This window comes from Neofelis nebulosa, chromosome 15 (assembly GCF_028018385.1).
Source record: "Neofelis nebulosa isolate mNeoNeb1 chromosome 15, mNeoNeb1.pri, whole genome shotgun sequence".
Taxonomy (NCBI): domain Eukaryota; kingdom Metazoa; phylum Chordata; class Mammalia; order Carnivora; family Felidae; genus Neofelis; species Neofelis nebulosa.
In genome coordinates this window covers 47300513-47325401 of record NC_080796.1, presented here as the reverse complement: position 1 = coordinate 47325401, position 24889 = coordinate 47300513, and the positions used below count along the sequence as shown (strand labels likewise).

The window sequence follows — 24889 nt, the reverse complement described above, 5'->3', positions numbered from 1 at the left end:
GCTTCAGGTCCCTTCTCTGGTCTACCCAGCGTGCTGTTGGCCACAGGAAGGGACACAGGCTGCTCAGTGATGCTGTTTGGGGGTCTAACGTGAGGCTGATTGAGATCCCGATGCCTGCTCCACTACTCTCACCCCATCGCTACTAAAAATACACACGTGTGCATGCACACGCGCACACACACACACACACACACTGCAGCTCTACAGAACCGGCTTCCTGGGCGTGTGACCTGTGTGGGTGTGCGACCTGTGCAGTCGCACAGACACCCACACTCAGAAGGGTCCGGCTTAGTTCAATTTTCTCCTGTTGTCATTTTGAAATCCTTAATACATTTTGAACAAAGAGGCACCACATTTTCATTTTGCAGTGAGCCCTGCAAATTGCTTCTCTCAATCAAAATGCCAGGGGATTCAGAGAATGGGTTACAGCCCCATTCAGAAGTTTTCTTGCGGTATCCAGAGGGGCTATATGTTCTTGTAGCTGGACACAGCCACACGTGGGAGGGGGGGAGTGGGCAGGAGAGGGTCAGTGGGGTGAGGCTGGCAGGAGGAGGAGGGAGGGGAGAGAAGTGAGGGGCAGCCCTGGGCACAGGAAGTGGAAGTTTCTGGCTGCACTTTAGGAAAATGTTCTCAGAGCTTTACCCTGTGAGGCAACCGGACCACCCAAGGAAGCTGGGTGAGGCAGTGTCACCAGGGAGACAAGGAACAGGGTTTGATAAGAGGGAGGATGCTGGGGAACTGAGGGGACAGAGAGCAGCAAAACCGGAAACTGGAGGGGGGGTGGGGTAACAGGAGACCCTCCCTCCCCCCCCGCCCCCCCCCCCCCCCCCCCGGAAATCTGGCTGATACCCAAGGGCGCTGGCAAATTGTTGTGTTTGCATTTTTCCTTTGGGAGAAGAAACCGAGAAAGGCGAAGCCCCTGGGTTCTGCTGGGACAGGCCTGGAGGACTGTCCCCACCTGGCTGGAGAAGATGCCCAGGAAGCTGGGCCCCCTTTGGTGTTGTCTCCACTGTGGGCTAAGGTTGCCTGTCTCTGCAGCCGGGGAAAAGGCAGGTAGAGTGACCAGGAGACGAACCCCTGTTCCCAGGCATGGCTACGCCCCAAGGTCACCTCCCTGATGAGGGCTTGCCCAGCCCCCTCAGGCAGAGCTAGTGTGGCACCCCCTGTGCGCCTACAATATTTTGTCCACACTCCCTCAGTGATGATTTCTGAGCTCCTGCCATGCACCTAGCATGGCACCCGCCTTCATTATTACCCCAGCACAAGGCTAATTAGCTGCGTGATCCTGGCCATGCCACTTGACATCTCTAAGCCTCCATTTTCCCATCTGGGAAAGGGGGCTAATAATAGTACTTGCCTCACACTAGTTGTAGTGAGAATTACCCGTTACTAAATGGAAAACATAGTACTTAATAAATATGCCTTATTAATATTCCACTCATCTAACTGAATTATAATGATTAGTATATAATGACCCATAGGACTATGAGCCTCTTCAAGGCGAGGACTTAATCTTAGTCCTCTCTGTATCCTCCAGTCCTAGCGGGACACCTGGCAAATAAGAGTGTGCAATAAACATCCAAAGATAGCATGACCGATGGAGATAGATGACGCGGCCTTCCCCAGCTTCTCTTCCCGGGGCTGACAACCCTCGCTCTCAGGGAGTTCTTCCTGTTGTCTGATTTGACTTTCTCCCACTGCTCTTTGAGGGCATACCCTCTATAAAGAACCTAGTCGGTGCTTAGTTCCAATCTGATGCACCATCCATGGGACCTGTCACTAACAATGTTCACTCGTCTCTTAATTCAGCATCCTCTAGAAAAGGCCAGAGTGGGGCCCTCCTCTGAAGGATCCCTCAGACACCTACAGTGGACCATCAGGTTTCTCTTTGGCCTTTTCCCTTCAGGGCAACCGTCGGGGGGTGGTAGGGAGCAGGACAAGCCAGTGTAGAAATAGCCCAATGGGGAGGGGGTTCCTTCCCCCCGAAAAGGGCCAGGAGATAGGCTGGCTGCCACGGGGACCCTCTGGTGCTCAGAGAATACTTGCTGAATTCTTCTGTCAACAAGAGAGGCAGGTGACAGGGTGAAGAGGAAAGAACACCGAATCTGGAATCAGGGAACCTGGTTCAATTAGGCCAGTACCAAGGTCTCTTCCAGCCCTACAGGTCATTATTTCCTGACTGGCTGCAGTGCTCTGGACACAGTGCTAGGCAGGGGACGGAGACAAAGCACAGGGCAGGGTCTGGGCCCTGGAGGAGTTTACAGTGTTGCTGGGGAAGGATTGTTTACTCACAGAGTAACAACAAAAAACCCACATATGTACTCTGCTTTGTGGTTTACAAGCTGCTCCTGCAGCCACTATCCCAATTAAAAGTGTGTGTCCAGACTAAGAGAGAAGCACAGAAGGGGGATAGGGTAAACCAGGCTGGCTTCCTGGGGCAGAAATGAGGGTGGGGTGTATATGAGACATGAGTAGCTTGCAGAACTGAGCTCGGAGCGGAAGGCATCCAGAGACCGCCCCGAGTTACACAGTGGGGGAAGGGGTTCATCAGCAGGGAGGACCGGACTGGTCATTCACTGCGGGGCTGTTAGCATCCCTCCTTATGCGGGTAGCATCTCCCAGTTGTTGCGACCCTCCAGAATACCCCATGCATTTCGAAACACCCCGCGAATGAAAGGTGCTTCCCTCTTCCTGCGCTCGATATCAGTTTCCAAACGAGGAAATATCCAAAGCTGGACAAAGTTACCTGAGGTCACAGAGCAAGTTAATGGCAGTGAGAACTAGGTCTCCTAAGCCCCAGGGCAATGCTCTTTCCACCCCACCACATTGGTCTTGGGTTTTCTAAAGCAGCGTTCCCTGCCCAGTTGATTCCCCTAGATGGCACCTCCTTATCAGAGATGACGTGGTACTTGCTGTCTTTGAGATTCTAAGCACACTCGTTAACACAAAGTTCTCTTGGATTTCTGCAATTTTCCCAGATTTCCAAACAAGGGAGTGTACTCCAATCAGGATAAAGTGTATCTGTCTTCATACACATGACAGCACAGCACATTCTCTTAGGCTTTACACAAAGTGAGAAAAGTGCTGTAGTTTTAAATAAAAGGGCTATTGCTTCATCGTGTCATGTTCTGGCTCCCTTGTTTATAACAACCATGTCTCCCAGCCTGCCTGGAGTGGCAGGAGGGCAGGGAACGGAGGCGAGTCGTGGACAGTAAGAGAGAAGCTGGAGAGCTGGACGGGGAGGTCCTGGCACCTGGACTCGGAGCTCATTTGTAAGGGGAGAGAAGGTTCCCCTGTGGTTGCTAAGCAACGGCCAGACTTGCTCAAGTCAGACTGAACCAGGGAGATACAGGAAACCCAGAGCATCATCGTCAGGTGACCCAATTAATTCAGGTAGGGCAGGGAGGGATAAGGGCAAGGGAAGGAGACATTTTTAATGTTGAGTTATTTTTGAGAGAGAGAGAGAGCACGAGCTGGGGAGGAACAAAGAGAGGGGGAGACACAGAATCTGAAGCAGGCTCCAGGCTCTGAGTCGTCAGCACAGAGCCTGATGCGGCGCTCGAACCCATGACTGCGAGATCGTGACCTGAGCCAAACTCAGACGCTTAACCGACTGAGCCCCCCAGGTGCCCTGGGCAGGAGACATTCTTAGAAGTCAGGTGAGAGAAAAGTAGAAGGGTTTTTTTCATTTGTTTGGTTTTTTGGTTTTAGTTTTAGCCCCGGGTAAAAAGACCACAGACGTCAGGTAATGTCCCTCCAGGGTGGCATTGCTATTTCATCTGTAAGGTGTAGGTCTCCTCAAATTCTGACGGCACAGCCAGGAGGCCAATGTATGATCACTGACCTCAAAGAGCCCAGTCCAGTTGGAACAAGGACAAGACCGGGGACAATTACAAGCCTGAGTGGCGAGTGCTGGGACCAAGCAGCTGGATGTCACAGGGCCTCCTCAGACTAATTCATACAGCCTTTTGACTCCAGTCTCAGAGGGTTCAGTCACAGAGTTGGGCCACACAATCCTGTCCTAGACTACAAACTCTCATCTCCTAGTCTCAGATTGCTTATTCATGTGCCTGGTCTCCCCACACAGGCTGGGAGATTCTCCATGACTCCCAGTTACCTGTGTTTGTCACACACACACACACACACACACACACACACACACACACGCCGTCGCCACCACCAGCTTCAAGGTCCATTTTCTATGCAGCAAGGATGGCTGAGCATGCCATGGGTAGACCCTGGCCAGGAAGACTGAGGAGGTATGTAAGACAGATGTTCAGGAGGAGGGTAGAGCATAAACCTAGCTCCTTTCGCTAGGTGGGAATACCTAGGAAACCTAGGTATTCCTAGGTGGGAATACCTAGCAAGGGAAGGCAGCAATGGCTATGCATCTGGGGACCTGTCCACCTAATCGGGTCAAGCTCTGGTCTCCACTCACCATCCAGCATCTTTTCTGGCCCTTATTCTGATCTCTGGCTCCATCTAGAAGGGCATCATTTCTGTACGTGGGAGTGTACGGGTGACTTCTATCTGCCCTATCAGACCGGAAGCACCTTAGAGAGGACTGTGACATTCCATCGGATAAGACCTCCCTGAGGGGAGGAACTATGTGTCCCTCCTCAGAACTGGACATCCCTGAGCTCCCCCCCAGGGCCCCCAGAAGGGCTGTGTGGGGTGGGGAGCTGAGGAGGCACAGGTGGGAAGGACTAGGGCCGCCAGAGGGCGGGAGTCCCCTTTGTGTGCAGACCACAGCCCTGAGCCCTGTTTGTTTAGCTGAGATCCTGCTGCGTTTACCCTTTATTTTACGTTTACCCTTTATTTTACCCGATAAAGGGGCAGGGTGTGTCTGGGGGTGGAAAACAGAGGAAAGGCCCCTCTATTCAGAACCACATTCCCTCCCCTGCCCCCCCCCCCCAACCCTCACATCCCAAATGGAAGTTTTCCTTTCACATTAGGATCCCTTCCTCCTATTCCCAACCCAGCAACTCCACTTACCTCCATGGACAGACACAAGAAGGAGTACCCAATTGCCACCTACCCCCACCCCGGCCAGGGGCAGCACCAAGACCCTAGTCAGGAGGCGTTCGAAATTGGACCCAGTCCCAGATTCAACCTGAATCTAGTGGGAGAGAGCAGAAGCCAAGCTCAGAACCTTTGCTGTGACAGACACTGTGCCAAAGGCTTTACAGACCCATTTTACAGATGAGACCCAGCAAAATCAAGATCCCTCTGATGCCAAAGTCCCAAATCGTGTCCAACCCCTCCCCTCTGCCTCTCCAGCTCCCCTCTATTTGAATGCCTTTCAGTAGAGCTCTGGCATGTCCTCGGTCTCATTTCATTTAATCCTTTTATCAAGCCAGGGAGTGAAGCATTATTCATTCCCGTTTTAAATGAAGAAAGGAGGACTGGGAAATATTAAGTTACTTCACATCTACTCACACAGTTAATAAACGGCAGAGCCAACCCCCCACCGTTTTGCTCTGTTGAACCCAGCTGCACACAGGAGCTGGTGCTCACTGCGAGGCAGCTCGGTCCCCCGCGGGCACTGGCAGCGTGAGCCCCTGGGGCTGGAAGGGCCCGGAAACAGGGCCAAGGCCGCAGGTCTGGGAACAATGCAGAGGGATGAGGGTCTCCCCAGGAGGGCCCCACCCCTCAGGAAGTGTCTTGCTCTGAGTCTCACTCCCAGGGGTTTCGAGGACCAGTGGAACTTTCTGGAACTCAGCTCCCTTCCTCCAAGCCCACCTGGGCTGGCTCGCCTCACCTTGCTGTTGCTCACCAGTCGGCCACGGTGGGGGTGGGAGGGCAGTCCTGCCATCCGGAGCCCCATCAGGCCCCTGAGGTCCCGCATGCCCGGTCCCCAGGGCGATTCCTGCCTCCTTCTTGCTGATTCTCTCCTGTCCTGCTGCCTGTGTCCTACATTCTGGCTTGTGCCCCAACAACCTACTCTCTTCTCCAACCCCTTACCTGTTTGGTTCGTCAGACTTGTAGAAAGACTAGGTACAAGATCTGGATCTAACATCCCTGCCCGGCAAGGAGTCCCTCCCGAAGTCTAGCCTCACTCCATCATGCTGCAGTTGAACTGAACAGAGTTCCGCGCCTTCCATTAGGGTGTAGTAGTTTAGTGGGCTGCGGTGTCAGCCTGCCTGAGTTTGTGACTTGGCCCCACCACCTACCAGTTGTTTGACATTGAACAAGCTACCTTTCCTCTTTGAGCTTCGGTTTCTGCATCTCTAACGCGTTATGCAACGGTTTCTCTTACGGGAATTGTGAGGGTTGCGTGAGAGTGTCCTTGTGTGTCGGGGGTAGTGGCTGTGCCTCCCAAGTGGCATATAGATGCTAGTTAGCATCTCCCCCCTCCCCCGCATTCAACCCCCAGAGCCCTGCCTCCTGGGGGAGCAGCATAGTAGGGTCACAACGGAAATGGGGCAGGGAGGCGGAGGGGAGGGGAGGGGAGGGGGAGGGCATTCTGGGTCAGCCCTGCCCTTAGGAGGCACCAGCTGCTGCTTCTCTCTGATGCTTCCAAGTGAGTGCCACCTGCCCCAGCCCTGATCTTCGCATCCTTTGATCTTCTGATCTCTGGCCAGGGTCCCCCAGCCAAAGGCATTCCTGTCTCCCAGGCCTCCTCCAAGGAAGAGCAAAGGGCTGGGTTCCTTCCCCTTCCTCCAAGTTCCTCCCTCCTCCCTGTGGTGTGTGTGTGTGTGTGTGTGTGTGTGTGTGTAATCAGGACTACCACAGAAGCCCTGGGACAAGGTAATAGCCAGGTTCCTTCTGAGGTGGTGATGTCGGGGAGAGGGGACATGGAGAAGGGCTGGCCACCGGCATGCCATGGGCAAGGTGCCCTGGGCTGGACCGGACTCTGCTGGAAAGATGTCTTCAGCCTAAGTTCCTTGTTCCTAGTGCCCTTGTGTGCAGAGCCTCGCTGAGCATGGAGGAGGCATATGTGTGCCCGTGTGTGCAGACAGGGAGGACACCTCAACCTGAGGAGAGTTGCAGGACCACAGACACAGCTGGACAGAGCCTTGGACATTAGTGCTGGAAGAATCTCAAGTGCCTGAGGATCAGGAGAAAGCCTGGCCTGTGGTGGTCAGCAGGGACAGGTTGGCCATTAGAAAGTGGCCTGAGAGCTTTGCAAAGGGGGGAACTGGGCTGGGACACGGAGGACGGCAGTGAGGGGTGGTACACTAGGCTCCATGGTGGCCCCTCCAAAAGATGTCTGTGTCCTAATCCCTGGATCCTGTGAATGTGACCATACTTAGTTAGGAAAAGGGTCCTCACAGGGGTAATTAAGAAAAAGAGTTTGAGATGAGGAGAGCATCTTGGATCATTTGAGTGGGCCCTTGACAAGTGCCCTTATAAGCCACACATAGAGAAGAAGCTGATGGAGAGACAGAGGCAGAGATTGGAGTGATGTGGCCACAAGCCAAGGAAGCTGGCAGCCGCCACGAGTTAGAAGAGGGGTGCAGTGGATTCTCCCCTAAAGCCTCTGTAGTGAGTGTCGTGCTGCTGGCACCTTGACTCTGGGCTTCTGGCCTCCAGCATGTGAGAGAATCAATTCCTGTCATTTTCAGCCACCCGGTTTACGGTAGTTTGTAATAGGAGCCACTGGAAAGTATACAGTAAGTAGTCAGAAGGGTCTCGGGATACTGCTGGTCCTTGTGGCCCTGCTGCGGGCTTCCCTGCCCTGTCCCTCTCCTCCGCCACTGGCCTCCCTCCTGATGCCACAGACGAAGCTGGTGAGCCTTCCCACACCTCGCCTAGGAAACTCATCCTGACCCTGAAGACCCCACCGCGGGATCTGTGACCCAGCACTTGCACTCCTGGGTGTATAACCAACAGAAACACATCCATATGCTCACCGATGCCTGGACAAAACCACCATGGCCGCGCTATCCATAATGCCCCCACACTGGGAAGCGTCAGGCTCCCATCAGCGGTAGAATGGATGGACCATGCTGCGTTCTCCCAAAGCAAATACATGCGGCAGGTGAGTGTGAGTGACTTATGGCTGCAAGCAACAGTGTGGCCTGGGCAAATCTTCAAACACAATGAGGGAAAGAAGCCACATATAAAATAGCGCTCTGTTTATATAAAGTGCAAAACACAGGCAAAACTTACCTATGTTGTTAGAAATCATGACAGCGGTTACCCTTGTGGGGGCAGGTAGAGACTAGAAGGCATGGCAGGTGGAGGGCTTCCAGAAAGCTGTGGACATTCTGTTTCTTGTTCTGAGTGCTGCTGATGCCAGTGTATTTAGCTTGTAAACATTTACCAGGTGACAGGTAGTCTTTTCTGCCCTGTATATTATTCTTTTTTTAAATTTTTTAACATTTATTTGTTATTGAGAGACAGAGACAGAGCGTGAGCAGGGGAGGGGCAGAGAGAGAGGGAGACACAGAATCCGAAGCAGGCTCCAGACTCTGAGCTGGCAGCACGGAGCCCGACGCGGGGCTCGAACTCACAAACTGCAAGATCATGACCCATGCAGAAGTCAGACACTTAACTGACTGAGCCACTCAGGTGCCCCTGCCCTGTATATTATTCTTAAATAAAAAGTTAGTTTAAAAAAAAGAGAGAGACTCATTCTGGAAAAGACTCTTCCTTGAACCTTAAGCTGACTAAGGCTTCCAGCTCTAACCCTGGCTAAGAGTTCCCTCTGGATGCCCATGGTGTCTTGTCAACACTTCTCAACTTTCTACCTTATTGAATTTATTTTTTTAAATTTTTTTAACGTTTATTTATTTTTGAGACAGAGAGAGACAGAGCATGAACGGGGGAGGGTCAGAGAGAGGGAGACACAGAATCCAAAACAGGCTCGAACTCATGGACCACAAGATCATGACCTGAGCCGAAGTCGGCTGCTCAACCAACTGAGTCACCCAGGCACCCCCTCTACCTTATTGAATTTAAATCAGAAATTTAGTTCCATGATTCATTTTCATCTGTGTATCCCTAGTACATTGCCCAGGCTCTGGGACATAGTAGGTGCTCAATAAACACTCGCCGACATTTGTTGGCGTGGCCAAGGGCTTTGGTGTTCTCATGCTTCCCTCCCAGAGTTCCCTGGCCATGGGCCCCAGCAGCCTGGATCGTCACAGGATTCCATGGTGGAACACGTTCCTCTCCACTGCTGCCCCCCACCTCCTGAGTACCCCCACAACCAACCTGTGCATATCCTCATCTAAGCACTTCCAAGGTGGTAACTTTCTGACCCACCAGCCTGAGATCTCTCTTAACGCAGACCACGGGGCTTACTCATCTTGGACCTTCAGAGCCTAGGTGAGAACCGGATACGCAACAGGAGATTGAAGAACCTCAAGTTACTGGAGCCCTCTCTCCATCCAAGCCCAGGGGCAGGCACATACCTTTGTCTTAGCTTGTTTGAAACTGGATGGAAATTTTCAAAAGAAGTGTTCTTTAAAAAGAAAAAAATATTAAGGAGAACGAACAGGAAAGGCAAAAGCTTCTAAGCAGAAGGGTTTATAGAACAGATGCCTCACTCTAATGAAACCCAAGCCTGGCCACGAGCTGGCTAACTGGCAGCTTAAGAGGCTCCCCAGCACGGCTCCGCGCTCACCGCAGCCGTCTGGGTTGGATGCCACACCTCCGGCCTGTGGGGGAGCCAGGTTAGGGCCATCACCAGGTCTGACGAGGGTGGCCTCCCTCCTGGCACTCTCTCAGGCGAGCACATCTGCTTCAGCCTAGGCTGGTTTCTGCTCTGTGCCTCCTGCCTCTGGCCATTCATTAGCTTATTCATCCATTCATTCTTTTCCTCATTCATTCCACCAATATTTTTGAGCACCTTTTGTGCAAGGCGCTTATGCCAGCGCTGAGGATCCCAGGGGGCACTGGCAGCTGGGGCCCTGCTTTCCTGGGGGCACCCAGCGTGGTTTGGGAAACAAACAAGTAGACAGAAGTTAGAACCCAGAGGGGACAAGCCCTGGGGCAGAGCAGGACACCATGGGGAGCCCTCTTCCAGGTTGAGGGATTGGGGAAGGTTTTCCTGAAGCAGAGACATCTCAGTCAGCCCCTTGCATCCTAAATCAAGCTGCTGTTTCCCTGGTTTTCTCCGAAGACTGGCCCCCAGAGCTGCAGACTTGTTGTCTGGACCCACTTCTCCACCACATCCTTGCAGTAACTCACAGTGATGTCCTAGGGGCTCTTTCTTATCACCCTAGACGTAAGCCAATGGTGCGTCGCCCGAGTACAAATGAGGTTAAAGCAATTCTGGGTGGGAGAGTGGGGGGAGAGTGGCTGGCCAGAGACTGAACTGATGACCTGAGTTATTGCAAGGATAAGCTTTAGGGCAAGTGCCAGGCACGCTCTGAAATGCAGATTCCGACTCAGTAGGTCTGGGGTAGGGCCTGAGCTTTCGCACACTCTCGCAGTTCCCAGTGGTCTAAATATACTGCTGGTCTAAAGCACGTACTTAGAGTAAAAAGGCTTTGGGAGATCCAAGGGACTAGATGGCATAAATCTTCTGTAAGCAGCCCCTCATAGTTTTTCAATCACTTTTTTGCTAAGTATTGATCCGACTGACTCACAGAAAGGTCCAGTTGTGGCCTGGCCAAGAGGCCAAGCAGAGGCTGAAATCTGGCCCTCGCTCCACTCACCAACTCTGCCCCCCCCCCCCCCCCCCCGCACGCTGGGGCCACAGGGGCACTGAACAGCCGACTGCAGCCCTGAGTGCTGTGGGGCAGGGAGCTGCAGTGCTCTGTGGTCCCTGTGGAGGGGCGGGCAGAGACCCTCGGCGACCTCAGCAGCCCCTCCAGGATCCCTGGGGACCACACCACATCTGCCTCTGAGGCTGCCTCCGTGCTCACGTTCCTCCAGTCCATCCACCAGGGCCTTTGAGGCTAACAAAGCAGGGGTAGCTGCTGGCTCTCTCCCCTCTGCCCAAAACAGGAAGGAAACTCAGGGATAGTGCAGCAGGAAGGAGGAGGGACACCAGGAAGAACTTCCCAGTGATCACGCTCTTGAGGGGCGACACTGAACGAGTGGTGGAGTGGTGAAGGACTTGGTCTGTCCGTGTGCGGTGGTTTCCAGCCAGGGTTAGGGGCTGGGGGCTGCAGCAAAACTTCAGGAGGGCTCCCGGGGCAAGAGTCTGAATTTCCAAACCTCTTCCTTTTACTACACTCTTTCCCCGCCCCCGCCCCCGGCCCCCCTACAGGTTCCAGGGCTGTCCATCAGCACTGGGCACACCAGGGTTCTAGGGGTTAGCCCAGGTATTTCCTGACCCTAAGCCCCACCCCCAGCAGGTCCCCCGGGCCCCCGCAGCATGGTGCCTTTGCACCCCCATGCCAATCTGGAGGGTGAGGCTAATACTTTCTGGCAGGTAGAGGCAGGGCAGGCAGAGGGAGAGGCGGCACCCTGGGCTTCTGCATTCAGATCAGGGGAGCCAGCAACGAAACGAGGGTTGGCGTGGCGTCGGCTGGCGGGGGGGTGGGCATTCCTCTTTCCGCTGGCTGCACATAGTTAATGGGGGGCCTTGTTCTGGCTGGGCACGCAGCCCTGGAGGTGCTGGTGATGGCCATGCCTTGTCCCAGCCCCCGGGATCTCAAGTCTCACTGAGTGAAGCTGCAAATCTCTGGGGACCCTGGCACCTTCCTCTTCCCACCGTCTCGACATGGCCTCACTTGTGCTCCTTCTCCCCCTCCCTTCCCTCTGCCTCCTTATTTATACATGATCATTTTTCTCTACGACATCCTAGGATCAGGGACTGCCAGCCCAACAGGAAGCAGGCCTGAAGAGACCAGAGGACTTGTCCAAAGGCACTCAGCAAGTTGGCGGCCGTGACAGAATTTTAGCCCAGGGTCTCCTGACTTCAACTCCACCAAACAGAGAGCAGACCTACAGCTACAGGTGGGCAGGGGGCAGGGGAGTTTCAGACAAAATCGGAGGAGGAGACCTATTGACACCCCCCCATTCTTCCAGAATGTGCAGCCCCTCACCGCACAGTAGGAAGAAAAACCACAGCAGAAGGGTGGGACAGTTGGGTGTGTGTGTGTGTGTGTGGGGGGGAGAACAGGGCAGTGCAGCGGGGTGGGAGCATATCCTGAGGGGGGCTCACACAGGGTGGCACTAAATCTTTGTCTCCCCCCTGGACCAGCCGCTGTGGCTTGTAGGTGGAGAACTCTTAATATCATATGGGTGCGGAGCACAGCTGTCCTGCCAGGGAGCACACACTCCATAAACGTCTGTCAGGTGAATAAATGAATAATAATAGTTCACACCCATTGAGGTTACTATGCGTCAGACACCGTTCTAAGCACTCTCCATTTATTAACTCATTCAACCCTCCCAAGAGCCCTAGGAGGTGGGTATCATTAACATCCATATCATGTACAGGTGAGGAAACTAAGGCACCAAAGAGTAAATCCTTCCCCAAAGACTGGTAAAAGGCAGAGGCAGGGTCTGAGCTCTGGAGAGCTGGGCTCATACATTTAACTACTCTGCTAAACTGTGAAAAACTGGGGCACCCGGGTGGCTCAGTCGGTTAAGCGTCCGACTTCGGCTCAGGTCATGATCTCACGGTTCATGGGTTCGAGCCCCGCGTCGGGCTCTGTGCTGACAGCTCAGAGCCTGGAGCCTGCTAAGGATTCTGTGTCTCCCTTCCTCCACCCCTCCCCTACTCGTGCTCTGTCTCCATCTCTTTAAAAAAAAAAAATGTTAACTATGAAAAACTGGAAAGGGGGAAAACACACAGAGGCCTTCCCAGTTCAAACAATGGTCTTGCCCACCAGAGTGTGACAAGTGACTCATCCAGGATGAGGTGGTCTCTGTGCCTCCCCTCGGCACAGGCACCCCCTCAGCCTCGCCCCCTGCAGATGCCACGCTCAGGCCAAAGGTCGTCTCCAGCCCAGTGATACCCAGTGTGCCTTCCATCCCCGAGGCCACCTCAGGTGCCTCTGGACAGAGGCTGCCTTTTCTACCCTGTGGCGTCCCTCAGGCGCCCCCTCCCCCCACCCATTCCTGTCCTGTCCCCACGTCCGTCATGAGTGTGAGAACAGAAGACCTGTATCTGGCATGTTAGGGATCATAGTGCAGAGCACAGAGAAGGGGTCTCATTTGACTTCATGACCACTTGGAAAGAGAGGCTGGTTAAGAGATTCCTCATCCTACACACTAGAAATAGGAGGCTCAGAGAGGGTCAGGGTGGAACAGTTTACAGGACCCAGGGCAAAATAAAAATGCAGGGCTGCTAGTTACAAAATTATTACGAATTGTATGGTGGTGGCAGCAAAGCGTGAACCCAGACAAGGGCCTGTGTGACTGAAGAGGAGGCATGTCTGTAAAGTGGGCCTTGGTTTAGGGGGTCTGCCCTAGTCACCCAGCTCACAAGTGCAAGGTTGGTGTTTGGGAGAGCTGGGGTCCAGTCTGGGCTGAGAACCGAGCTGGCTCCTGGCTCCAGACTCTCCTGGGTCTGCCCCCAGGTAAGTGAGGGCGGGCAGCCCAGGCCCTGTCCCAATTCTCGTTCTCTCTTGCTTTTGTCGGAGACAATAGTCCCCTTCCTTTCTTGTCTCCTCCCAGCCTCCTAATCGGCTCTGTCCACCACAAAGGCAAGGGATTCGTTTACGGCCCCTTCCTGCCTCAATCTTCGCAATCCCTGGACACTCGATCCACCTCCCCATCCTCAGACACCCCCGCCCCTGGGCTGCCCCAGATCTGGAGCTAAGGGGGAGGGAGAAAGACTGAATGCATATTCCTGTATTGTTTGTGGCCCTGTTCAGAGTGCCCCCTGCAGGTAGGGGCCGGTACTAGAGTGTGTGTGTGTGTGTGTGTGTGTGCGCGCTGGCATTTGAACAAGAGAGTTGTGATGTGGTCTTAAGAGGAAGGAAACCAGGAGCACAGATCCTGCCCTTCTGGAAGCTCCCTGTGTGCAGACTGAGGTATGGCCCCTCTTCCCCTAGGAGCTCCAACTTCTAATGCAAAGAGACATGGCTCCTGCCCTCAGGCGCCCTGAATCTGATGAGGCAGACAGCCTTTGTCAGGTGGACAGACAGATGGACACACACACCCCATAAACACACACAACTATGCAGTCCTACTTGATATTTTCACAGCAGGGGAAATAACATCCTCTATGTGCTAAGCACTCTTCCAGGCAGGACCTTGCTTAATACAACCACTTCATCAGGGAGAGATGATTATTCTGTTTTGCAAATGAGCATCAATCTAGGGCTTTTAACGCCCACCCCTGTGGTTTTTCCCTTGCACAACTGCCCCTCCAGGGGTTTCTGCGTCGATGGCATCAGTTAGGCATGAGTTTTCCTTCCTCCGTGCGCTTGCCCCGCTGTTCCTTATCTGGACCTGCCTGGTGCACGCCTCACTCCCTGAAATGTGTCACAGTTACCCGTGTGCCTGTCTTATCTCCTCCTCCCAGCCCCCAGGGCAGAAGAAAGAGCACGGGCTTTGGAGCCCCCAAGCCTACCTCCAACCTTGGCTCTATCTCTTCACTGGGTGTCCCCCCTCTCCAGCTCCCTGTCTGAAAGGGGAGGAAGGAGGACACCAGCCCCACAGGGTGGATGCAGGAGGAAGCCTTCAGCAGGGAGCTCTCTCAGAGAGCAGACAGCCCACGTCCACTAAGTGAACAAATGAATGTTTGCTCCCCACACAGCTTGACAGTTTGAGCGGCATTATCACTGACCATTAACAAAAGGGACAGGGAGACCTCAACATGACCTGGGGTTGAGGGTATTATCCGAATTGGAACAGCGCTCCTTGGCAACAGTGCTTAGACGGGGATTGAACGCACTCTACCCACAGAGATATCCCCACTGCCCTGCACAGTCTTCTATGCAAAGGAACATGAAGCAAATTGCGAGAGACCCAGAGACCTGGGGAAAAGAATCCTTAGACTGGGTCAACCTGGGAAGGCTTCCTTCCTACAGGAGGTGTTAAAAGCCCCTTAGCGGCTGCTGCCTTTGGCCCGTTTCCCAGGAGTCAATGGTAACTCAGGTCGGGGGACAATTCAGGCTTGCAAATCATACGGGGAAGTGGAATAAACCTCGACATTCTTGGTCCTCCGTACACCACTTAAACAAGCACCCCCTCCCTGCCCTGTGGTGACCCCAGCAATGTACTGGGCTGGGGTGATAGATGGGAGCGGTGATGGCACCTCCTGTGCACAACCACTGCTGCCCTCGCCCCCCTTCAGTGGTCTCACTGTTTTGGCTTTGAGCCTAGGGACCGTGTCCAAATCCCTGACACCAGTGTAATGGAAGGCACTCAGCACCCTCCTCCCATCCGCCTGTCTGGACACTCTCAGGGACGCTCCACCTCCTCCAGCACCTCCAAGGGCAAAGGGGAGGGTACACTGGAGGAGAGGATGCAGAGAACTGTGTTCTAGAGCCAACCCTCTGCGTCTCATTCCCAGCAAAGCCCTAGGATGACAGAGGTGCCTAGGTGAGACGCAGAGCCACCTTGTGCCTGCCTCAGTTTCTCCTGCCAGGTGCTTCTCCCCAGAGAGATCAGAGTGGGTAATCACAACAGTTCCCACGTATTGGGCATCTGCTGTGTGCTGAGCACACTGCCAGATTAGGAACATCTTTCAAAGAGCTTGTTTTCTTACGCCCATGTCGAAGCTAAGAAGTGGAGGCTCAGGAAAGTGAAGAATCAATCAGGCAGGGCCATCCAGCGAGTTAGTGCTGGAGATGCGATTTGAACCTGTGCAGTCAGGCTGCAAACACGAGCTTCTTCCTCCACAGCAGTGTTTCCAGGTGTGTCGAGAGGGTATCGGCCCCTGGGGGGCCAGATGCTGCCTGGGGTTGGCTAGATGCCTTTGGCTGGGAGCAGGCTAGTTGATTTATCCCAGCTGCTAAACACCTTGAATCAGTTGTGAGTGAGTGAGTGTGTGTGTGTGTGTGTGTGTGTGTGTGTGTGTGTGTATGTTTAAGTGTGGCCCAAGGAGAAAAAGGCTGAGAGCCCTGCTCTGGAATATCCTGCCTTGAGGAGTGAGACAGAAAAGGCTGTCGTGATCAAGGAACAGAAGCCACAGTGTTCTGTTTTCGAGGCCCATGCTTTCCCTTCTCCTGGAGAGCCTTCCCTGTCCCACTCCCCGGCTGAATCTCCCGGTTCTGCAGGACTCAGGATGGGCCTCTCCTCCCTCTCCAGGGCCTCCCCTGGCCAGCCCAGTCTTCCCTGTCCTGGAAGTGCTCTTGACCTCACTGTTGGTCCTTGGGGGACGCGCCCCATGACCATCTGGTACAGTGAGCCAACCTACCCTGTCTGCTGTCACATCCCTATCCCCATCCTGACTGCTTCACAGAGGACCCAACATCTTCCCTTCAAGCAGCCCCAGAGAGGAGCTCCCCGAGACACTGCTGGCCAATAAGAGGGGAACGAAGGCACTGGCACTTGAGAAACACAAGAAACTGGAAATAGGCTTTGAGGGACAGCTCAGCCTGCAAGTTTAACATGCCCAGAGTCTTGCCCATCCCCTCAGGGCTCAGAAGCCCCCAGCTCTGACCCCCTGAGAGGCAGGGCACTACAGTGGTCAGGGCAAAGACTGCCTGGGTTGAAATCCTGGTACGAGCAATCACTGGCTGGTGGCCTCAGGCCGGACCCTTAACATCTAAAAGCTCTAGCCTCTCCATCCATAAGATGGGGATAACACCAGTACCTCTCTCCCAGCGTTTCCATGAGATGATGCTGGGGGAGTGCTCAAATAAATGCGGTACGTGCCATCTGTTACCATTATCAGTGGAGGCAGGGACACCGGCACAATGGCAATTTCTAGATATGTCTGTCTGGGCCCCAAGAATGACCTTCCTGACAATCTGGTTTCTTCCTAGAAGAAAAGTTACAGTCCAGGGAATGAAAACATCAGCTGTGAAGGCATCCCCACCAGCAGACGGGAGAGGCATAAAACCGGGCACAGGTTTTATGTTTCCCTGGCCTCAGCCTTAGATTCTGTATCTCACCCAATTAATCAGAGGGCGCCCAGGTCCCGGGGAATTCAAAAGACAGGACTTCCTGGTGGCTCTGGAGGAGAAAGAAGACAGTGGCACAAAGAAAACCTCAGCTCTGGAGGTGCCCTGTCGCTGAGCAGCCGGGCCCAGCCCCCACCTGCCCGCTGCCAGCCCGCCCGTGGCCTGCTCTGGCATGGCTCCGGGGGGCGCACTGCCAACCCCGTAGCTCTCCCCCCACCATGTCCTCTGCTGCTTCCAAAATAACTCTGCTCCCTGCCCAAGTTTGGCCTCTTGGGTGTTTTTCTCCTCCTGAGACCTGTTCTCCCATGTCTGAAGGGCGGGAGGAAAGACGTGAACTGTCATTAGAAATCAGGGACCACCCCCTTTTTTAAGCAAGGGACTACTTAGCACGAAGGGGCTCCCACAATTCTGACAGCCCCTGAGTCAATGCATCCATTTCAGTTTGGCTGAAAGAAATCACTCCCAATACGAGGAAGAGGGCTGGAAATTTCTCCCCCACCCCCCACCCCCGTCTCTTGTACCTTCCCAAAGCCCCAGCCACTAGGACTCCTTGTCCTTGGCCCTGCACCCAACAGAATGAGTTACTAGCCTAAGGTCACACAGCCCATTAGGGCTGAGAGCTCTGAGGAGAATCCTTACCGGTCCCTTAGGGCATGTTCCAGGGCAGAAATCCCTTCCTTTCCTAAGGCCGTACCAGAGAGGGCTCTAATTTCACGGAACTTCCATTTCCGGGGACAAGTTGGACTCTCCAGACGGGAGTGATCTGGAAGCCTAGACTTCTCCTCTCTGGAGAGTCTCCCACCAGGTGCCAGGCCAGGGCGCATCTCCTCAAGGGTCCCTGTGAGGAGGACCACTTCTTCCATCATCCCGGGGCTGGGAGCCCAAGAGCAGACCAGGCTCTGTGAAAGGCCCCTTTCCCTGCAGGTCAGCGGGAGGGGCCTTTATTAGTACAGAAGGAGCGAGGGAGGGAGGCAGGAAGGTAGGTGGGCCAGCCACCTGATGGGACTGAAGAAGATCACACTGGCACCTTAAATCCCCACCCTGTCACAGGTGGCTCTCTGATTCTCTTTCTGGGCCTCAGTAGATCATTTGCCTCATTTGATCATTGCAGGAAACTAACGGTGGGACGCGCGGCTCATAGACGGTGGGGCGGGGACTGGAGCCCGCACGCAGAGCCAGAGCCCCTCGGTCCCCGGGCAGGGCCTCCCCACGTGGCACCCTGTCCTGTGCCCTGTGCGTGTCTCTGCCTGGTGGGCACGGGTCAGTGTGGGAAGCGGGCTGCGGCACGTGTGGGGCCATCAGGGTTGAGGGCCCACGACATGGCGGGGGGGCCGAGCGGGGGGCGGGCTGGGGGCCAGCTCTGCTCTGAGCCAGGCCTTCTTCTCCTCCGCCAGCCGCCCCACCCGGCCGCGCCCAGCGCCCGCTGCTGCCAGAGCAAAGAGGTTTCCTTTTTCTTTTGCCTAGGGTTGTTTCCTGCCTTTCCTTTGAACTGGGGTGTTGGCTTCTTCACACACTCACTCTCCTCCGGCGACCCCCCCAGGACTGCCCTCTGATGGGCCCGGCCCCTCAGGCTCCTCTTTGGAACAAGGCTGGCAGCCCATTCCTGGAATCACTCTCCCCTGCTTCGCCCTTCTCCTCTCTGCCCTGGTCTCCGTGCTGCCCAGATTCCGCACCCCCCCCACCTTCCCTCTGTCCCTTTCCCCTACTGCCCACCTCTGCCAAGCTCTCCCTGGGGGCTTTCTCCCTCCCGCATCAGGAGAGCAGGCTCAGAGTTGATTTCTCCCTGCCTCTCCTCTTCTAGGTTTTCAATGAAATGTGTCAACACTGAGGTCCAGAAAGGTCTGGGAGCTTGCATCACGGCAACTGAGGGACTGAGGATTGGAACTCCCAAATCCCAAATTTCAGAAAGGCGGGCACAGCTCAGGCTCTTAGAATCTACTAAAAAGGGGGACTTTCTAGTTTCCCTTCGGGCTCCAAGGCCCCACCTAGGAGAGGTAGCCTTGGAGGTGAGAAATGAGACTGGCACATTGCGTCCCCGGGGTTCATGCTGTCCAAGGCCGGTTCTCGTCCACTGAGGCTGCACGTTTCCCTGCGTCCTCATGTGACAGGCCCTGCAAGGCCCATCTGGGCACGTTGGGAGTAGGCTGGGGTCTTTCACCCGTTGCCCCCCTCCTGCCCCTGACACTCTAAGACCGCACCAGCCAGCAGAAAACTACAGTTACTCTGGGTTCCCAGCATAGCGACTTCTGTCTCCTTGCCAGCCACTCTTCCTTCTCATGGCCACACACACACACACACACACACACACACGCGCGCGCATGCGCGCGCGCACACCATTCCACTCTTCGACAGAACAGTGCTCCTCCTCTCCTCCCAAGGTTAGCTCCAGGACTTCCCCCTCCAGGAAGACTTCCATGGCTAACACTTCTTGGCCCTGGTCACCCTAATAACACTGGCTGACACTGATTGAGCCCTTCCCACGAGCCACACACTGTGCCAAACCCTTTACAAACATTACTTCAGCGAATCCACACAGCAGCCCTATGAGGTTCCTCCACTTACAGGTGCGGAAACTAAGTCACAGATCAACTGGTCCAGGTTCACACAGCTTCGTGATGACTCTTCCCCTGGTCTGTTGGGGCCAATGCCCATGCTCTCAATCCCTCTGCCCTCCCCCAGCGGCTCGCCTCCATCTGGTCATGGACATCCCCCAGGCAGTGATGAAGAGGATGGAGATTATCTAGAATTCACACACACACACACACACACCATCTGACCTTTCAAACAAGCTTAGTGGTTAACACGGGCGGTCTTAAGGGGAGTGAAGTCCCAAGAGGCTGATAAGGGGTCTGACTAAGGCTGCATGGAGGGGCAGCCCCTCCCTTAGCCCTGGGAGCAGGAAAAGTGGGAGATGGCTAGGGGTACTCAGGGGTAACCGCAAGTGTAGGGCCTTTTACAATCTCCCAAGGCAGTTTTTCTCCCACCGTCTGCCCCTGATACCGCTTGACTCTGGGAGCAAGAGGAGGAGCTCAGGGTAACTACTCAGATTCTCCCGCTCGGGGACAAGTATTTGCCGTCCGGACTCTCCCGCCCCTTCGCTGTGTGTCTGGGGGGTGGAATACGGCAAGAGGCGTCATGTCTTCGCGTCACCATCAGACTAGAATGCCAAAGCTCCCTCTCCTCCAGGTGGGCTCCCAGAACAGGCGCTACCCAGGGACAAGGTCCAAACTCCAGTGAGGCTCGTGGAGACTCAGTTCGGGAGATTTTTTTTTTTTTTTTTTTTTTTAATGAGAGATGCCTGAAAGACCATGGGTATTTGAAGTCTGTCCTCCCAACCCTGATCAAACAGGGCTGGCATTGGACCCCAAAAGAGTCATAATTTTTGGACTTGGGTGTCAAAGCAGAGGATAGCAGCTGGGTGTAAAGAAGACGTCCCAGTGTTCCCAAGAACCAAGGTGGAGGAAGGTGGAGGTGTGTGCACCATGAAGGGTAGCTGGCTAGAAGGAGAGACTCTCACCTTTCCAGGGTGGGGAAACAGATGTGAAGTACTTTTTACCGGGGCAGGTCAAGGACCCGCAGGTATCTTCTGGAGCCCATAGTTTCTTGGTGCCTCCTAGGGTTCAACCTATGGCTCCTTCTAGGGATCTTCAAGAACCGTCTGGCCTGCTCTGGACACCAGGTGTTTTAATCTTACTTTTCTCCTTCTTGACCCTGTGTTAGGAAGACTGAAGTGTCCACTCCTCTCCCATCCCCCCCCACCCCCACTGTCAACCAACTGGTTGGATCCCAGGCCCCTAGAACGACCAAGCATTGACCAAGACTAGCACCCACAGTTGAGTCCCTAGCACACACTTTTCTTCCTGCCACAGACCATTCCCTTGAGTTCCATACTCATCATCCCTGGACTCAGTTTCCCTGTCGTGTGAAGGGTCCTGGGAGCTTGCATCCATCTCCACCCAACAGCAGGCATTATAATAACAGCCACTATTTCTACAACCCCACCCCCACCCCCCGTGTGTCAGGCACCGCGCTGGGGAATTTACACAGGCATATTATCTCATTTAATCCTCCCTGTTACCCACCCACTTCCTTCCATATACAAATGACGAACCCGAGGCTTAGAGGAGCTCAGTGACTCAGTGGGTGGCAGAACTGGGAAGGAACCAGGGTTTGGGGGCCCAGACAGAAAGGCACTGCTGATTCCATCATCAAATGCAAATCTGCACCAGCCTCGGTTAGAGTTGGGCTCCTTGAGGCAAGGCCAGGTTGGGCATTTCCTATCATTGCTAAGAAGGAAAGGAGCCCCACAATGTCTCTGTCTTTGCTCTTCTCAGTGACAACCCTCATGCCTGCTCCACTTTCAATGCATTTGTGACCAGACTGCTCTCCTGAGAAGCAAAAAAGAAGGCTCCTCCCCTGAGCCCCCCTGAGGCCAGCTGCCCCCAGTAGAGACCTCTTCATCCACCTTCCACATGGGATCCTTCTGCCACCCAGGGCAGGGGACATGGTTTGCTACCACCTCCCTCCAATATTCCGGAGCCCACGACATTGTACCTCTCCTTCCCCAAGTTCTTCCAGAAAAAGGGTCCATCTGGAAAGATAGGTGCTGAGAAAAGAGCAACCAATCTATGGAAGAAGGCTCCTTCAAGTCAGGAAAGGGACCTTCCTTCTGCTCCCCCCACCCCCAGAGAAAGACTCTACAGATGCCATTCCCAAACTCTTTCTAGCCACAGAATCCTGCCTTCAAATAAAACAATGTCATATACCCCCAATGTATAGAATGGCAAAAGTGGGGCCACCCTAGCCGTTGCAGGCATGGGGGTTGTCAGTCCTCCTCTGGCAGCTGCAGGGACACCCTCACAGCCCTTCAGTCCTCAGAGTATCTGCCCCTGCCTTCACCCCCTGGGCTGTGAAGGATTCAATTTGCCCTTCTGGAATATGGACACTATTTTCTCCTCTCACTCCCTGCCCTGGTCCCCAGCCTATGTCTCTTCAAATGAACAGGGACATCCAACTAAGGACAGAAGGATTGGGAGGGGAGCCCCATGAAGGGTTGCAATTCGGACCCTCCACATGCTGCCAGGACACCATCACAACTGATCGCCCTGAGCTCAACAAACACGTGCTGGACCCCTGTGAAAACTAGCCCAGCCCCCTCTTCCTCAGAGATCCCAGGTCCTGGAGCCCCACAGCCTACGCCTGGGACAGATGGTCCCAGATTTTCCCACCTGAACTCCTTAAGAAAAGGTGAAGGAGCCTGGGCAGGGCTGGGGCTTGGGGGGGGGGGGTGGGGGGGTGGAGAGCAGGTTTCCTTTCCCCAGAGCAGGGGAGGAGGTGGAGTTAGGTAGTCTGGAATGTGCTCTCACACCCTCCTCCTGTGCAGGTGGGAGCAGTGAGTGCCCCCAGCCCTGAGGCTCTGAGGGGAAGCCTCTGAGCCTTCCTCAGGACAGCTGCCCCCAACAGGGTCCCCTTCACACGCCATCTCACCCCAACTCAGCTCTAAAAATGGTTCTCTGGTTTTCAGCCTCGGCGCCTGCCCACAAATTAGTGTCTCCAACACGGCCTCTTGGGACATGACTTCAGGGAGGCCCCTGGGGGAGCCAGGAGGCCTCAGCAGAGGGAGATGGTGCTGACAGGGTCCCTTTTGGAGAAGCCAAGAGTGAGCAAGGCCCCCCTCCCAGCTTCTGGGGTCCCCCCACCAAGCCCACCCAGCCTCACCACGACGGCCGTGCTCTCCCTGCGGGGCAGAGGAGAGGAGGATCTCCGCACCCCACTGGAGCCCCTCCCCTCTCCTCCACCACCAATTCAGTCAGCTTTGTCCTCAGCCACCTTCCTGGGCACTGCCGTGCTGGAGGCGAAAGCAGCAAGAGGAGGGCCGGCCAGCCCCGGGGCCCTCCAGCTCCAGGGTCCAGACACCCACCTCTCACCAAGCCTGAGCTCCCACAGTGAACCCCCAGACGGGAGCCACTGAGACACCAAGGCAGGCCAGCCTGATTTTCAGTCTGACTCGCCCCCTCCCACAGCCGCGCCCCACCCCAGTCCCGCAGCAGTCCACTTGTCAGGGGAAGAGCCCTCCCCGGATGCCCGCGCCTCCCGGCACCAGCCTGGCAGGTGCCCTACACCGAGGCCGGCGCTAGCGGGCGGCCAGGGAGGACCAGGGAGGGACGTGCGGGCCAGTACTCACAGGTAAGCCGTCAGGGGGTCCAGATCCCCGGGCACGGCGGAGAGCCCGAGCTCAGAGCAGTCGGCAGACAGCATGATGCCGTCCTCCTGGCAGTGGCAGGGAGCCGGGCAGGCGGCGGGCGCCGGGCCGGGCTGGGGGGCGCCGCCGGCGCGCGCGGAGGCGCACAGCGCGGCGCAAAGCCACAGCGCCCTGAGTCCGGTCGGGCTGGGCATCTCGGCGGCCGGCGGCCGAGGCACCTGGCGGGCGGACGGGCGAGCGCACCGGCGCGGTGGCAGCCGCTGCTCGCCTCTGGGGCCCGCGGCCGGGCCGGCGGGCAGCGCCGTCGGTGGGGACCGCCCCGCGGGCTCTGCTGGGTGTCGGCGGCAGCGGCGGGGAGCGCGGGTCGGTGCAGTCAGAGAGGGGCAGGCATTGTTGAGTGATCTTCGTTATTCAGTTTCACAGGCTGGGCTTGGCAAGGGAGGGAGACACAGGCGGAGGAGGAGTCAAGGAAACTTTCGGCGCTGCGGCTCGCTCCCCTTCCCTCCTTCCTTCGGAGCTGGCAGGAATTTCATCCAGGAAAGGAAAAAAAAAAAAAAAAAAAAGGCAAAGAAACCCTAAGAGAATGAGCGGAGAGAGCATGTCAGGGACCCGCACTTGCACTTGTTTGGAAGGATGTGATGTCCCCAGGGCCTACACTTGTGGGTTGGGGACCCTCTTGCCTGCAGGGTCAGCCACCCGGTCACATGGGATTTGGAGGAGGCCTTATGCAAGCAACCTTAAGAGTTCCCATAGGCCCCCAACCCTCTACCACATTTTCCACACTGAGACCCAAGAGGGAAGTGATTTGTTCAAGGTCTTACGGCTGGGGGGGGGGGGGGGGGGGGAGGGGGCGTTGTGCAGCCCCAGAACTGGAATTCAGAGTCTGTCCTTGTCACCCTGTTTCCTGGAGGAGGGCAGTGAGGCGTTGCCCCAAAGGGATCAGGCCGTGAAAGGTATGGAGAGAGAAAAGTGGTAGGCAACGAAGACGGGTCTTCTCACTGAGGAGCCATGCCCTGCCACCAAAGACAGGGGTGCGGATTTCCACCCACCGAGTGTACGTTGCATGCAGGCAGCCCCAGTCACGTCTAAGGCCCTGGGATCGCCTTGATCCTGTCCCAGGACGGAGCTAGGTAGATGGACTGGAGACTGAGCCGGGCTGGTTGTCGGAGGCTTCCTGAAAGTCAGCGGGTTGGCGCCACCTGGAGGCCAGCAGCTGCATCTCAACCACCACCCTGAGGCGGGAATCTCAGGGTCCTTCCTGGTCAGCGGCCCAGGGCTTTGAGGGGCAGAGCGGATGGTGGCTAAAGGTGGGTTCAAGTCCCTCTTCTCTTCTTAGACCACCTGGGGCTGGCTGTTCTTCCTTCGTGTAGCCTTTTGCTTTCTGTGGTCTCTCCCACGCTGAGCCAAGCCCCAGGGCAGAGCTAGAACTAGGCTCTGTCTCCCCCTTTGGGCCCTCTTCCCATGGTCCATCCAGAGTGTGTACCCGAAGTCTGGAGACCTCAGAGGCAGCCAATCTTCCTTCCACCCCATACCTCCATACCCCTCCATACCTCACATCACCCTCTCCCCCCCCCCCCCCCCGCCTCCCATTCTCTTCTGCTGCTAACCTCCCAGGGACTGAGGGGCTCCCATTACCAGAAAGACCCACAAATCGGAGCTGCCCCTGTCTTCCCAGGTCTGCCTGAGTTTCCGGCTTCATTGACCCATAGCTTGGCTCCACTCCCCTGCCTCTTTGCAGCTCCTGCCGCTCCAGTGTGAG

The 24889-nt window shown here is 55.5% G+C and overlaps 1 protein-coding gene and 1 long non-coding RNA gene across 4 annotated transcripts in view; one reads left to right on the top strand and one right to left on the bottom strand.

Moving 5' to 3' along the window:
- The window catches only part of LGR6 (leucine rich repeat containing G protein-coupled receptor 6), a 121994-nt gene extending 98326 nt beyond the window's left edge, over positions 1-23668 (bottom strand). For 2 of the 3 annotated variants that reach the window (XM_058700223.1, XM_058700224.1), the window contains exon 1: positions 23113-23668. In XM_058700223.1, coding sequence (XP_058556206.1) covers positions 23113-23324 — 212 coding nt within the window. In that variant the 5' untranslated portion in view covers positions 23325-23668. Of the gene's footprint in view, positions 1-6199; positions 6426-23112 lie in introns of those variants that run through there. The other variant, XM_058700225.1, reaches the window with a different exon arrangement.
- LOC131495356 (uncharacterized) lies at positions 6775-12215 on the top strand. The gene is made up of 4 exons (XR_009253912.1): positions 6775-7097; positions 7759-7984; positions 11708-11859; positions 12107-12215. It is a non-coding gene; the product is annotated as an uncharacterized LOC131495356 (long non-coding RNA).
- Positions 23669-24889: the final 1221 nt, after the last annotated feature.